The following is a 14,426-nucleotide window of genomic DNA, read 5'->3' on the forward strand; positions in this document are numbered from 1 at the left end:
TATGTGACAAGCGATGTTTTGATGCATGAAGCTTTGCAGTTTTTGATACCATGAATCGAGTAGCTTCAGTTTGGCAAGATCTCCATTGTTTTCTGCGTTTGTTTTGTTGTTTTTAACATGTTTCTCTTCTTCTCAGGCATTGCATTGATCCGAAAAAAGAAAAAAAAATCATTCCGATACTGGCTTCAAATACTTGAACTGGAACTGGCATATTGTTATTGGAAGTGTCAAGCGCAAGTGACTGTATCCCTGCAAGTGAATTCTGAATTTTGTCACCGGGGAGCAATGCCGATTTTTTTTTTTTTTTTTTTTTTTTTTTTTGGGATACTTAGCGTAATGTTTCTCGTACATGACGAAGAAGCTATTAGGTCGGTGAGCCAAAGGGAAAGGGTGGTTCCGTTCCCTTGTTCCCAGAGATCCTTCTGCGTTGCTCCCGCCCCGTTTCTCATCGCCAAGAGAGGCTGGATCCGGGCGACGGTTTAAATTAGCCACCACACTGAAACATACTTCGTAAAAGAAAAATTGACTTGTAGTCCATGTTAGCCCAGGTACTCCGTAGCGGCATGGTGTTCATGGCAAACTTCAGGATATCATCCACTGGCTAAGTGCTACTACTTTGTCCCTACGTAACAGCTGCCTCCGTAACCTCTCTATTGCCTAGGTCGTTGTAAGGTACGTTTGGACGGAGGCAAGGCACTTAAGTTCACCATAGTTTATCATGAGTGAAGTGACGCATGCAACGTGGGGCCCCGCGGGAGATGTTCACCAGGTACCCGCTAGATGGGTCGCACAGACCCACGCCAGATAACTCAGGCCTATCAGGGCGCAAGGATCATGTTCGCCAGGTGAGCGACGGAGCATGCACTTGCTTGCAAGTGCCAAATGTCATCCGTCCATCTCATGTCATAATCAGCCACAGACCCCTTTCAGTCTGCCCAAATCCCTTTGACAACTGAGGAGAAACGACCCAACAGCCCAGGAACAGCCTACTTGGAATCTGCACCGAAAGAAGATATTGTTCTCTGTCAACCGAGCATCCGAAACTTTATCGACGACGAGCGATCAACGCCTGCCTGGCCTACCCACCATCTCCCTCGATCTGAGCAAGAATATTGCATCAGATCTCCACCGAAACCGACCAGCCCAGTCCATTCATGCCCTGAACTTTTCACAATAAAATACGATTTTGTCGTCGCGCGCAGCTTCTGGCTCGATGATACGAAGCCACGGTCAACAACTTATCAAGCGATCAGAGGCACGGTCGAGTGAATGCAACCTCTAAACCCTTTCCTCGCCGCCTTCTCCAAGAGCTCGCTCCTCTCTCAATGCAGCCCAGCAGCCCACTACGTTGTCCTCGTACCGGCCACTGATGTGCTCCTCACTTCTCGCGACATCGAGAGCGGCAGCTCCGTGTCCGATGCCGTTGCCACCGAAGAGTTCTTGGGGAGCCATGTCCTCCGCATACCGAGCGGCAAGGCCGCGCTGGGTCCCTCGGGGGTCAAGGAGGCAGTGCCGAACCTGCGCGAGATGAGGGGCAAGGCACGACAGTATAATACTGTTAACGGAAGAAGCGTGGTGATCAAGGACAACACGATCTACACAAACAAAGGTAACTAATGCGACTCCTCTTAGCTAGTGCTGAAACTGGACAGCGGCTGATCATCTCGACTATCGCAGGCTTCAAGTCACTTGCTCATGCGACACTTTTGGGCGATGTAATATGGTATTCTAATACGCTCGAGCACCAGTCCTGGCTCGTTTATTACATTTCACAGCCCCTTGTGGGATCCTGGGAAGAGGTGAAGATTGTTCCCGCCATCGTACCAGACAGCATAGGAGAGTCTGGGGTCGCCCCGTCACCGGAGGCAGGAGAAAGCGCTGCTGGTCCTCGCAAGAAGGATATCAAGACGTTCCAAGCGCTTTTGCAGCATTTCCCGATAATAGCTAGGCAAATGCAGCCTGGGCTAGAAAGGTTGCTCCAGGAATTCACGGTCGCCTTTGATCGCCCGTTACCACCACCGCCATCGTCACATGAGATACCTGACCCTATACCCGACGGGCCCATCACGGCAGCTATTAAGAGAGCTAGGTCCTATAGTGCGACGCTGAACAAACCTGCGGCTCCTTCAAATGGTCTAGGTGGCGCCTCACATTCAGGCGTGTTTCCTGATGATAACGATTATCAAGACGACGAGGATGTCATGAGAGCATCTCTCGAAACCGCAGTTACCTCAGCTATCGATATATTTCAGGCCGTCGACAAGTCGCAGCTCTCTTTGTTAGGGGCCACGACTGATCTGACAGGTCCAGTTGTTGAAAGGCTCATTGAAAGATATGTGGCCGAGAGCGTTCATTACAGCCTATGGATGAAACTCTCCGCTCTGAAGCGGCATGAAGAGCTCGAACTTGAGGCCAAAATCCGCCAGATGACCTGTATCGATATTTCGCAATTAGGATTGCCTATTGAAGGCGGCTGTAGAGGCAAGCATGAACTCACAAAGAGGCTAGAGCAGGCTGTCGCAGAGTTTCGGAACATGCAAGAAGGTGAAAGCCCTCAGGCCATGATGGATGCACTTTTATCAAGTGTCAAGGCCATCACTCAAGTTACGAATCCTGGGACTAGTGGACCGGAAAAGTCGATTTTGACCATGAACGCTGATACCTTGGTATCGCTGCTCCTATTTGTGGTCATTCGGTCGCGGGTGAGGATGCTCCATACACGACTTACATACATACGCCACTTTATTTTTATCGATGATGTTGAAAATGGAGAGATGGGATATGCTGTCAGTACATTCGAAGCTGTACTGGCCTATCTGGATCGGGATTCGGCGGTTCTTGTGCGCTCCAGCCATCGTAACTGCGCTCTGTGGAAGGCTGTCGGAAAAGGCGATGTCGACGAGCTGCGGAGAATCATGGAGCCCAGTATTGTTCCTCCAGAGTTTGAGGAGGCGATCGTTTCAACGGCATCGAGTCGCCGGGCTTCGAATGTCAGCTTCACATTCAGCAACGGAACATCAGAAGGGTCCTCCAAGGCCCTGAGCATGTCAGAGAGATTCTCCTGCGGATCTAGTCTCAGTCACGTTTTCCCCTTTCATCACGGTGATGAGCAGTCTACTGATGAATCTCTCAACGTGCCGCCGAAGAGAATGAAGAAGGTTACCATGGACACTAGGAGCATGTCCAGTGGCTCTGAAATGTCCTTCCGATCCCGCGCCACGAGCATCGGCACGTTGGGTAGCGTGTTTGAAGCGGACACGTCGATTGAGACTCTGACACAGACCCAAAACTCGCGAGGGGAGTCGGTCCTTATGATGGCTGTTCAGCAGAAGCAACCAGAGTCGCTCAAGTACCTTTTGTCACTAACCGAGTTCTATCCCGTTCAGTTCTTGTTGGAGGACTGTGATAATGAGGACACCACCCTTCTGAGCGCCGCCGTGCAACTGGGTCACGCGGAGCTTGTCACAATAATCATAAAGTTCCTTACAGACTCAATGGTCGAGGAGTCGAAACTGCGGGCATACTTTGCGACGCAAGATAGCCGGGGAAGAAGCGTCGCGCATTACATGTTCAATGCACCATTTCTTCTTCCTGGCTATGGGATCATGATGCCCTGGCGGCAGAAGGACAAGAACGGCCAGACGCCGCTCTTCGCGTTATGTCGATCTTACGACCACCCGGCATACTACGACATGGTCAACAGTGCGTTAGATATCGCCACCATCTGCCAGGGAGATGGGCAGCCGCTGCACCTAGACCAACACATGGACTCAAAAGGCAACACGTTGTTGCATATCGTCCACAACGCCCAGCTCGCACTGCGAATATTGCAGACTTGTGATGTGAATGTAAATGCCACCAACGAGAAGAAGTTCACTCCGCTTATGGTCGCCAGCAAATATGGCCGTTTTGAGCTGGTACGCGTCTTCTTCAGCGACCCACGAGTCGACCACGCTGCCAAGGAGCTCCGTGGGCTCACGGCGGTTGAGCTAGCAAAGGATGACGATGTCAGGAACAAAATTGATGACCTCACCTTATTCGCCATGCCCAGTGGGCCAGACTTGCGTACCACGGCGGTTGTCCGAGCATATTTCGTTGAGGATGCGACGATACGGTTTGTCCTCAAGTCCGGTGCCCCAGTTGATAAACACAGCTACGCCGTGACGACATGTCGGCGCTCGCTTTCCGACTTTGAGCTCCTGGCCCAGTTACTTGCAATGGAGAACCCGGCGTCATGGATCCCGGCAATCAACAGTCTACGTACACCATTCCAGATTCCATCCAAGCCCAGCAGGGCCGTTCTAAAGGAGCTACAGATGCGTATGGACTGGTTCTTGCGAATGATGCTCACGCATTCGACTTTTTGTACGCACGAGATGCTGTGGGAATTCTTCCTCGTGCCAGACCTGCAGTCTGATATGATGGAACAACGTAGCAGGCTTAAGGCAGAGACTAGAGCTGAGAAGGTCAGAGAAGAGTTGGAGCCGTTGGACGATGTTCGCGAGGTTTCACAATTCGTTGATCATGCCCTTGAGATGGTCCGTAGCGTCAGCCACTCTACCAAAAGTGTGGCGAGGCGGGCTATCGTCGTGGGCAACGTGACTTCTGGTGAGTGAAATTGATTAACGAATACGCCGAGTTCAAGCATCACTCACTCATGTCGTCCAAATGCTGACGACAGATTAGATCTACACACTGCTTCACTATTGCTCCACGGTGCTATGGCCACCCTTGTCTTCCTCCCTAAAGCGTACATTCAGGCTTTTGAGATATATGTGCAAGCCCTCGCGCAGCCTACTTTTAGTCCACAAGCCCTTTTTCATACTGCATTTCTGGCTGTGCACAATTCAATCGAGGCGATCCTCGGGGCACTGGCCCGCCCGCACAGGCTGATCAGCCAGATCGATGCCACACGCCGCCAGGCAGAACGCAACTACAGCTCACTCAGCCGATCAACCAGGTGGCCACTCGGCCTCTTGGACGACACAAGGCAAAGGCTGAACGAGGAGCGTGAGGAGAAACTGCGGCAGAGTCAGCAGGAAGGGAAGAACCTGTCCAAGGAGCTGCGGTATAGTCAGCAGGTGGTAGCCGGCGAGCTAGCGGGCTGGCAGGAGATGCACGAGAAGATTGGGCGCAGGGCAATCAAGGACCTAGCCAAAAGCATGGTCGTACTGGAGCGGACGCGTATGGACGGCTTCAGGAGGGCGTTGAGGGTCCTGCAAGCGGATGAAGATGGCAAGCGACCTCGCTTCCCGCGATACGGCACCGAGAATTCCCACCTCAGTCAAGCAGTTGCGACCTCGCAGGACGGTGGCGTTGGATTTGCGCCGCCAGGGCAATAAAGGTGGGCAGAGGCCAGGCCAGTGGCGACGACGGTTGGCATCCTGGCAGTCTCCAGGGAACCCATAGCAACCCGATGGCAGGCCGTGATGTGCACACGCCTGGATACAAACAAATAGAGCGCATTATACCAGGCATGTTGAAGGACATGGCTGACCATAGATGCAGACCATATGAGAGTTACAGGCTCCCTTGTATGGAATGCGGCTTTTACTGTACTGTATGTCGTAATTGTTTTTTGTCGTCGTGCCCCCTTTGAGACCTTGTTTCAGGAGGGTTTTCTTTTTCGTTTTTTCTTTTCTTTTCTTGCCGGGGATTACGATGCGGGGGATACAGACCTAGGCAATGAATGAATCGTACGGGCGCAGTTAGATACCCGTCTTGACTTGTAATACCATGGGAATTGCGTAGAAAAGGGGTAGAGTTTTGGCCAGCCAGGCCCAGATACCTAGCAAAACGCCGATGGTGCTAGGCAAAGCAGTTATTGCGGGTGAATTTCGGGAAGATGAACATTTTGCAATATAGACGCATGAATGAGCAGCGTTGAAAACTCCCCAACGGGCATTCTAGGTTATGGATGACCCATGTTTTGTTTTTGAGAGCTTTTGACGACAGGGGTTTGATGGGGGCCAGCAGTTCATGGTGACCCCGTCTCCATGTTCTGAAGAGCGATCGATGACTATATCACGGTATCAACTCGGTTCACTTGATGAGTATACTACTACTCAGCTTGTACAAGGCAAGTGCACCACCTCTCCACGAGGCTAATGCAGGAGTTGCTGAGCCATGCATCAGTGACTCATACACTAGTTGTGGGGAAAGCTGTTGGAGGAACGGTGAATAGATCACCAACCAGCCTCGCGGATAAGATGCTGAACCGGAACTATCTGGCACCTGGCTACATACACACCGCCAGAGCCAAGCTCTGGATAGCTTTAGCTTTTTTGGCGTACTGTCGCAAAGAAACATGGAGAGCTATCCCAATCGGGCCTCGATGGACGCCAAGGAATGGTTCCCACCGAAAACCAACGTCATCAAGAGGGAAAAACTGGCAGCATATACTATGTTGTGAGTCACCTTTCATATTCCTTCTTGTCCTTTTTGCGTATGGGACAAGTTAGATGGAGGTTGAGCTGTTTGTTTCGAAACATGAACTTGCCGAAACCAGCCCATTCCTCTTTTTTTTCCCCTTCCCTTGCAGGTTGCATTGCATACTGCATTAGTTCGATGAAAAAGAAGGGAAACAATGAGTCTTCCTGTCCACATATATCCTTGCCAACAAACAACAAGGATGCGTGGCTGTTCATTCTTTTTTTTTTTTTTTTTTCAGAAAAAAAGCTTGGATGTCAGGGTTGAAAAGGCAAGGTCGCCAGCCAATCACTGGACGGACGTCGTCTTTCATCGCGACTGGCGGCGCTATTGGCTGGTGCCGGGTGGGGTATCCGAGACACCCGGGGAGATCCCTTGTGTTATCCTTATTCTTCTTTAGCACTGCGAAAGTTGCGCGCCCATACGCGCTGGAGACTCTGATGTCCACAGACACGGCCTAGGCCTTTGGGCGCTGGACCAATCACGATGCGTAGAACGCTAGTAGCAGTATCTACTTGTGATTGGACGACACGAAAAGGAAACGAACGCAGCCAGCCGTATGTCATTGGCTGGTTTTCTTCTCTCTCTGATGCCAGCTCGCGTCAGCTTAGTTCCCGTCGCGTGCATTATGCGTGTTCTTTGCTGCGACAGTTGAATAGATTGCCTATCTGATTCTCTCTGTCTTACTAAGACACTGTTGAAATCCCTGCTTCCCGCCTTTTGTGGCCGGCACCTTGCACAAGTCGACTTGTCAGGCGCGGCTATTAAGCAAAACACGCACGGAGCAGAAACATGGTCCGTACTTCGCGGCTATCATGGTCCAACCCAGGATAGCGTGGGAATCTTTGTTTGATTATTGCCTCTTTGTATTTGTGCTGAGGGGTTAGGATAGGACAGGTGCCATTGCGACTCGAATTAGAGGGTCGTCTTTTTGGCATTGATCGCTTTGTGGCAATTGCATAGAATGTGAAGCAGCCTAGGGAGGGGTCGAGGAGGACAGCATAATTAGAGGATACCTCCAGCATGACCTCAAGGTGTAGCTAGCGCCTGTGTTTCCTTACATTGCTCACAACTATCAGATCAGGCCCCGCTCGGGATGCCCGGGTATGATCCTCTCCTGCTCAATCTCACGAGCCGCCGACAAGTTTCCAATCGGGACCGCAATCAATGCGATCAAGCCCCAATGCTTAATTATTACAGTACGGGGAAATGTTTAGCCCGCCGTGCAAGGCAAATCATACGTCGTGCGTATGACCGTCATGGGCAAAAAATCGAGCGGCTGCTCTTTGAGCCTACTCGGCCCGTTCTCCATCTCTATAGGATGGCAAATTTGAGGCGGTGCAGGCTGGGTCTCTTTTTACATCCACAGGGGCTGCCCGGCCATGGCCTCTTTTTGTCGAAATTGAGGACTAGCGGGGTTTGCGGTTGTGCTTGATCGCCTGTATTCCTAAGCGCCTTTGCTTTCCAGATTTCTCTCATTTTTTTTTTTTTCCTCAAGCGCTGGGGCTTTTCATCTGTAGCCGCCCGGCGGTTAGAGCCGGCGGCTAGATGTTAAAGCTTACACCTATGGGCGCCCAGGGGGGCAATACCTTAACTTGGACAAGGAAAGTGGGCGGCCGTGTGGATTGGACACGACACTGACTCCCCGCACTCGCCAGAGGGGTATTTTCTTTCCCGTAGCCGATTTGACTGTACACCCTTCCAGCCGCCCGCTCACGGTGGTCCATGGCTTCCTTGATGTCAGGCGGCTGGCCGTGCGACTATGACGATGTTTTTTAAGCCGCCTGTAATCTCAGTAGCCGCTCGCTTCTTTGCAGAGGCAAACAAGAGCCGAAATTTAAGATTTATAGTCGAATGTCATTTACTGCAGCCGGGGGCCAAAAATAGTAAAAGCAGATATTCGCGGCAGTCAGTCTTTCAATTTGGGGCGATATGGTATGATAAATCCTGTTGTACGACAAGGGGACGAGATGATGGCGAGCGCAAGCGCTAAGCTCGTCTCGATCAGTCTGATATGCTCGTCCGCAACAGACATGAACGACAGCCTCAAAATTGCAATCGAGCATTGTAAATGACAGTGAGTGACAATTGGGTGGGAGCATGGGTGCCCAGCAGAAAGCAGGGCAGCCCAAGGCTCGAAGCCGACACGCGGGGGGTCGGTCAGTCAGCCTGCATTTTCGCATCGTGTTGAGATTGGATTCGCGAAGTGTGCAGACGGGCTCCTCGAGCCGCGTTTCCACGACGCACCTCCCGAAGACCAAGTTGCCCGCGCTGTCAGAAGTCGCGTTTGGTGCCCGTGCCGTGTTCTTTTCTGTTTACACGCGAACCCCCGGGAGCTCTGGATTGTTGTTGTTATTGTTATTCTCCATAATGCCCTGGCGTGATACGCTAATACGTACAACTCTGCTAGCAAGACATGGTATATATTGAATCTTTTTCTAGTTATGACTCACAAGCCACTGTAGCTCGGCGGGCTGTGGATGCCCGTTACATGGGCATGCAGCTTCTGGGGGACCCGGCATTGCTTGCGGGACGTTAGGCGGGCACCTAATTTTGAGGTACGTTTACCGTATTCCCGAATTGCGCTCAAAGAGAGAAAACTGACCCTCCAACCCGACCAAGAAGGTAATTGCTCTCCATCTCCGGGGGTTGGGTTGGCTGGCAGTCGTACGCCCCCCCCCTGGCACCCACTCACTTTGACATGATCTCCAAGATTTGCTGGCGCACTGTATTAGCGCCTTGTATTACTATCTCGTGCGGCGGTGGGGGAATACAGTGCTTGGATCCAATTTACTCCCTGTCAATTCGCGCTTCTTGGGCACCCCTTCTACAGCTTGCAAGTGGTCGACACACCTATGCATGCTCGCGCTTTTATTCTTTTTTTTTTTTTTCTTTTGACAAGGTATGGGGTGGGGTAGCCTGTCTTTCTTTTCTACTGCAGTACAATGGTACCCAGGGATTGAATGGGGTAATTGATCTTCCTATCCGCCAGCCTGACGGGTAGCTTTTTTAGCTCAGGTAGGGTAGGCCAAGCTAACGAGGTACGTACCACACCCCCATTCCACGCCAGCATGGCCACGCTTCTCGGCCATCTCGACCGACTTGACCTGTAGAGAGCATGTCTAGTTTACGATGGGTTCCCTCTGCTCATCGTCTCCGCGTTTCAGGTTTATTTTGCGTCCATGAGAGGACCCGTCTTCGCCAAGGTCCCGGGCTGTACATACCGCTCGCCTGTTGAATACACGCCCACCTGGTCCCGGTCCCATCCATCTTGGCCTGCCTGCCAGTCCATCCGTCTCTTGATACCTCGCGAGGATAAGTATGCTCGACTTTCCCGCAACTTGGGAATATCGTCTCGTCTCCTTCTCACCATCACCAACCAACCAAGCTCCGCAGGCCCTTTTCTCCTGTCATCTCTTTTCCTTTCTCTGTTTCCATTTCTCTCCTGTCTGTCTCAACATAGACCATTCATCTGCTTCCCAGCATCAACGAAGCAGGTCTTCGATACCCCCCAATCATCAGCATAGACGCATATACACATCTCAAAGACCAGAGACCCCTCGTATATTACCCCCTTTTTGCGTCCAAGACGCAACCGTAGACAGCCTCCAAAATGTCCACGTGAGTTGACCCTCTCAGATGCGCCCCCCGGGATCCATATCCCCTTTCCAATACAAACTGACACCTTGATCAAATTCCTCAGTCTGGTAGCGGATTTCCCGTTTGAGTTTACTTTCCCGCCATGCGAGCCATCAACACCCCCAAGCTTCTCCTATGATCCGTCCCTTCTTGAGATCCCCTACAGCACAGGCGGACATGCTCGGTCCAATTCGCAAGCTTCCATCTACTCTTTTGATTCTTCGCCCTCAGACTCCTTCACAACAGACAATGCCTGCAGCACTCGCATGACCACGCCTGCGCGGTCACCAATCCGCACCCATGGACCCCTGCTTCTTCCTAAGATCAGGTCCCAGGACTCGGCCATCGGCTCCACCACTGCCGTTTCACCCCCGAAGCCGAAGCGTATGAGGACATCTCCTTCCCCCGCTGGCGTCCGCAAGAATTCAAAGGCCCGTCCCACGCACTCCAGGAGCTTCACCAACCCCGAGGCAATCTCGTTCAACAGTGCCTCCATGTTTGTCCAGCCCCAGTCCATGAACATGGCGGTGCCACCAATGACGAATATGGCCGAGAACATGTCTTCGTCTCAGCTCCTCTGCTCTCCTGTGTCCTTCATCCAGCCCCGCGAGCTTAGCGCAGAACCTATGCCATCTAGGCGGTCTTCGTCTTGTGGCTTTGACGACAGTGTCTCTACCGAGACCTTCAGTTTCCCTGACTACCGCCAGATGTCACCATTCATGGCAGCAGCCACCACAACGGCCGGTTCCATGTCGTCAATACAGACCCAGACCCTGATGCCGCAGTCGGACATGTACTACCACCACCAGCAGACCTTTGCGCCCCGCGAATCGTCCCCCCTCGCCTCCGCCGCAATCATTACGTCTGAGGTTGCTGCCCCGGCCCCTCTCGCAGTCGGGCCGACAAGCACTTTGATGTCATATCTTACTACTGCCAACCCTGCTCCGGCTCTGGTCCGCACCATCTCTTTCCCGCTGAAAGATCCTTACACCAAACACTTCTGGTGGGACGTCAGGCAGGTTCGTCCCTGGACTGCCTTCAATGCTTCCAACATCCTGTCTCTCCCAGGTGCCTCGACGCTGCTTTCCACCCCTGTGCCTGCGTCTCTCCTCCCCTCGCTGCCCGTCACGCAACGCCACCCCGAGACCGAGGCCGCTCTGCACTCCATTTACTCCAACTACTACCTGCCCAAACTCAACGCCGCTCTTGCCCTTTCCAGCACCCGCCCTCTGCAGCTGTCACACCCGTCCAAAAGCAACATTGCGGCAGCAACCGCTCCTTCGTCATCAGCTTCGGACTTTATGTTCGTCGCCAACGTCCGCGGCGAAACATCCTCGGCCGCCGCCATCTTTGGCGGCAAGCCCACGGCCCGCGTGGTTGGCCTGGTCAAGAGCTATGACCGCTTCAACACCGGCATGAGAGTTGAGGGCAACATCAAGCGTGTCGAATACCTTCGGGGCTTGGCACACCTTCACCACGTTATGCGCGAGCACGGTTGCCGTTATGGCTTCATCCTAACCGAGATCGAACTCGTCTTTGTCCGCAACGGCGCCGAGGGCACCCCGCACTTTGGTTATTTAGAGGTCGGTAGCACACAACTGGCCAACCAGGGACAGGGTAGTGGAAATGACGAAGAGACCCCCCTGACGGCCTGCCTGGCACTCTGGGGCCTTTGCATGCTCGCCGGCGACGAGCCGCTGCCCGGCCATGCACACTGGCGGAGCGAAATCGGCGCGCCAGCCGAGGGCACTCGGCGCAAGGCACTGCCACGTGACGATTGGATGCCACAGCCGCAGCTGGCTGAGAAGCGTGAGGCCAAGCGGGCTCGCGGTTGGGTCATGCCCGAGGATGCCATCGGGCGGAAGGAGCTCGGCAAGCGAGGCGTACGGTATAACAGTTGCTGAATGGGAGCTTAATAGCATCGAGGGCAATGCGTCCATGGCTGGTTCCATGGCCGCTTTCGGTCTTTTCTGTTGACTTAGGTAATGGACATATGTCATGAGTGTACGTGATCATGACTTTTCTTGTTTGATGGGTAACAAAGGCATGATGGGTTGGGTGTTTCAGGGTGCTTGCAAGTTTTGTTTTAATGGAATGAGAAAAGACGGGAGGAGTTAAGGCGCACTGCTGGGCATTGGTCGCCTTTTAGGGCCTGGAAGATTAGCTGTTTTTGTTTCTTCATTGATATCATACGTTCATAAAATCATCAAGGCCTAATAGGTGTTGCACGCTGTCAGCCCATGTCGATACACAGGTAGAGATGGTGACGATTCTGGAGATTGCAGCTCACCCAAACCGCGGAAGGCACCTGTCCTGCTATTACGGCCTCTAGGCCACCATGGGGATTTATAATTCCTTCATGATTAAATCCCCGGTGCCCAATTCAGCTCCCACCGCAGTCCTCCATGCGCCGCCTCAGGAAATACTCGACAGCACATCCCGTTCGGTCTGCTCGGATTGCGAGGGCCAATGCAGCCTCCAGATCCTGTATTCTTGGAGGCGAGGTCAGCGAGGGCATGTTGGGCACGACGTTGTTTGATAAAATCCCGCTGACGAGGGCCCGAAAGTCGTCCTCGGTCCGGTGAAGATTGCAAGCTCGGTTGCGATGGTAAAAGAGCTCGACTACGTAATCACTAGTCTCATCTACGTTGCCGATGCCGCTGGCAGGACGGACCGAGAATGCCGATGGCATGGTCGTTGTGCCAACGTAGACATTCCTTGCGTGGTAGCGCATCGAGTGAATCTTTGGCCTGGTTGATATTTGTGGTTGCTCGGGAGGCGGCGCATGGCTGTGAATTCCCGCGTTGGGGGAAGAAGGTTCGACGTTGACGGGACACGAGACTTGGACGACCATGGTTCGTTGTGTACTGTGGTATGGAAGGGGGTGATTGGGATGACATCAAGTCAAGACACATCGTGGCTATATGGACAGCGGATCAACGGGACTTTTGGGGCTAGGGCACAAGCTATATACAGGAAGCAACTTCACTTCAAGTACCGTAGGCTGACGCAGACGGCATGTCTGGCCGTTGTTTGTGCGGCTCTTTGTGGAGCTGCATGCTGCTTAGCCATGCCACCATGTAGGATGATGAGATGCGCGGGGAGCCTGCCCGACCTGAAACTGCCGACTATGGGATGACATTCTATCGACGTGCCGATTGAGATGAGAGTCTTGGTTGCACTCATGTCGTCTTTGTAGGGACGATAGTTTTGGAAGATGGGTTCCTGCAGGCGGTTGTGACTCAGCTCGAAGTCGATCACATTTTAATGCATATGGTACAAACATAACTTGGTTTGTGGGCTGTGGCTTGGATTAGACGATATGAGGTGAAACAAACAAGGGCAGCGTAGGCCCTGAAACGCATTTCTTGAGTGTGGCTTTTTTTTTTCTTCTTCTTTTTGGCTAGTGCTCGCGTTACTGCGTATTCGGTAGTCAGAACACACTTGTAATAATAGTGAGTGGTACATACAGGCTATCTTGGGTAAAAGGCAAGGGGAGGTAAGGCAAGAGACAAAGGTATGGCTTGGCGATACGCTAGCATAGTAAGGCTAGCAAAGGCGTGCGCTACCCTATTCCACCATTCATCATGGAATATTTCTTGTGCCGCCGATAGTTCGGTTCGTGACGCGGGATGTAACTGCGATCCTGTGGTCGTTGCATTGCGGCCTGCTAATTACAGGTCGCAAAGCAAATAAAATGAGGATATCTGCTCAGGGTTGAGCAAGAAGAATGTTTGCAGTGCAGCAGATGGAGTCTGGCCCATCTGGTAAATTGCGGACAAGGCCGAGATTGATGCGATTGAATTAACGGATGGCTTCGCCGAGATGGCAGAGGGAAACAGGTACAAGCTCTTGCGGGTCCAACGATCTGGAGCCGATTCATCGGTACCTGAGTTGCAACTACTTTTAGGCGTTGACTGCTAGTACCAACTCCCAAGGATAAGGAAGGAAGGGGAAAAGACACCCCACCACGGCCCACAGAGCAGGGCGAGACTTGAGAGGGTAATCTCACGTCACAAACGACATCAAACCCTGGAAGGATCAAGCGGCGCAATTCATGTCGACAGCATACCAAGAAGTTTGTTTGTTGCCCCCCCTTCCCCCCAATTTCCATTGCCTGCGACTCCACCATTGCCTGCACGATACATGCGACAGCCCCGGCCGTCTAAGTTTCGGATCTTGGTTTCCTTTCTGGCAAAATAGTCCAGTCCCGTCTACTTGTCGCCTTCTTCGTCCTATTATTCTTCCCTTTTACTTTGTTTACTTTTTTTTTTTCTCCCCCCTCCCCGGTCACAGGCTTGACGCGTTTTGGGCGAGCTGATTATTGTCCACTCCCAAAGATACAAACACTCGCTTTT

General features: G+C 52.5%; 3 protein-coding genes across 3 annotated transcripts; 2 read left to right on the forward strand and 1 right to left on the reverse strand.

The window, feature by feature from the left end:
* Positions 1-758: 758 nt before the first annotated feature.
* PpBr36_00154 (uncharacterized protein) lies at positions 759-5,342 on the forward strand (the record flags this gene model as incomplete). The annotated part of the gene is made up of 5 exons (XM_029887347.1): positions 759-845; positions 931-1,229; positions 1,332-1,609; positions 1,678-4,608; positions 4,687-5,342. The coding sequence occupies 5 exons, from the start codon at positions 759-761 to the stop codon at positions 5,340-5,342; spliced, it is 4,251 nt and encodes a 1,416-aa protein (XP_029751040.1).
* Positions 5,343-10,042: 4,700 nt separating this feature from the next.
* Positions 10,043-11,972, forward strand: PpBr36_00155 (uncharacterized protein; the record flags this gene model as incomplete). The annotated part of the gene is made up of 2 exons (XM_029887348.1): positions 10,043-10,050; positions 10,133-11,972. 2 exons carry the CDS (start codon positions 10,043-10,045, stop codon positions 11,970-11,972), a joined length of 1,848 nt encoding a protein of 615 aa, XP_029751041.1.
* Positions 11,973-12,451: 479 nt separating this feature from the next.
* On the reverse strand, positions 12,452-12,922 carry PpBr36_00156 (uncharacterized protein; the record flags this gene model as incomplete). Its single annotated transcript, XM_029887349.1, has 1 exon — positions 12,452-12,922. One exon carries the CDS (start codon positions 12,920-12,922, stop codon positions 12,452-12,454), a length of 471 nt encoding a protein of 156 aa, XP_029751042.1.
* Positions 12,923-14,426: the final 1,504 nt, after the last annotated feature.

The sequence above is a fragment of the Pyricularia pennisetigena genome, chromosome 2 (assembly GCF_004337985.1).
Source record: "Pyricularia pennisetigena strain Br36 chromosome 2, whole genome shotgun sequence".
In the NCBI taxonomy this organism is placed as follows: Eukaryota; Fungi; Ascomycota; class Sordariomycetes; order Magnaporthales; family Pyriculariaceae; genus Pyricularia; species Pyricularia pennisetigena.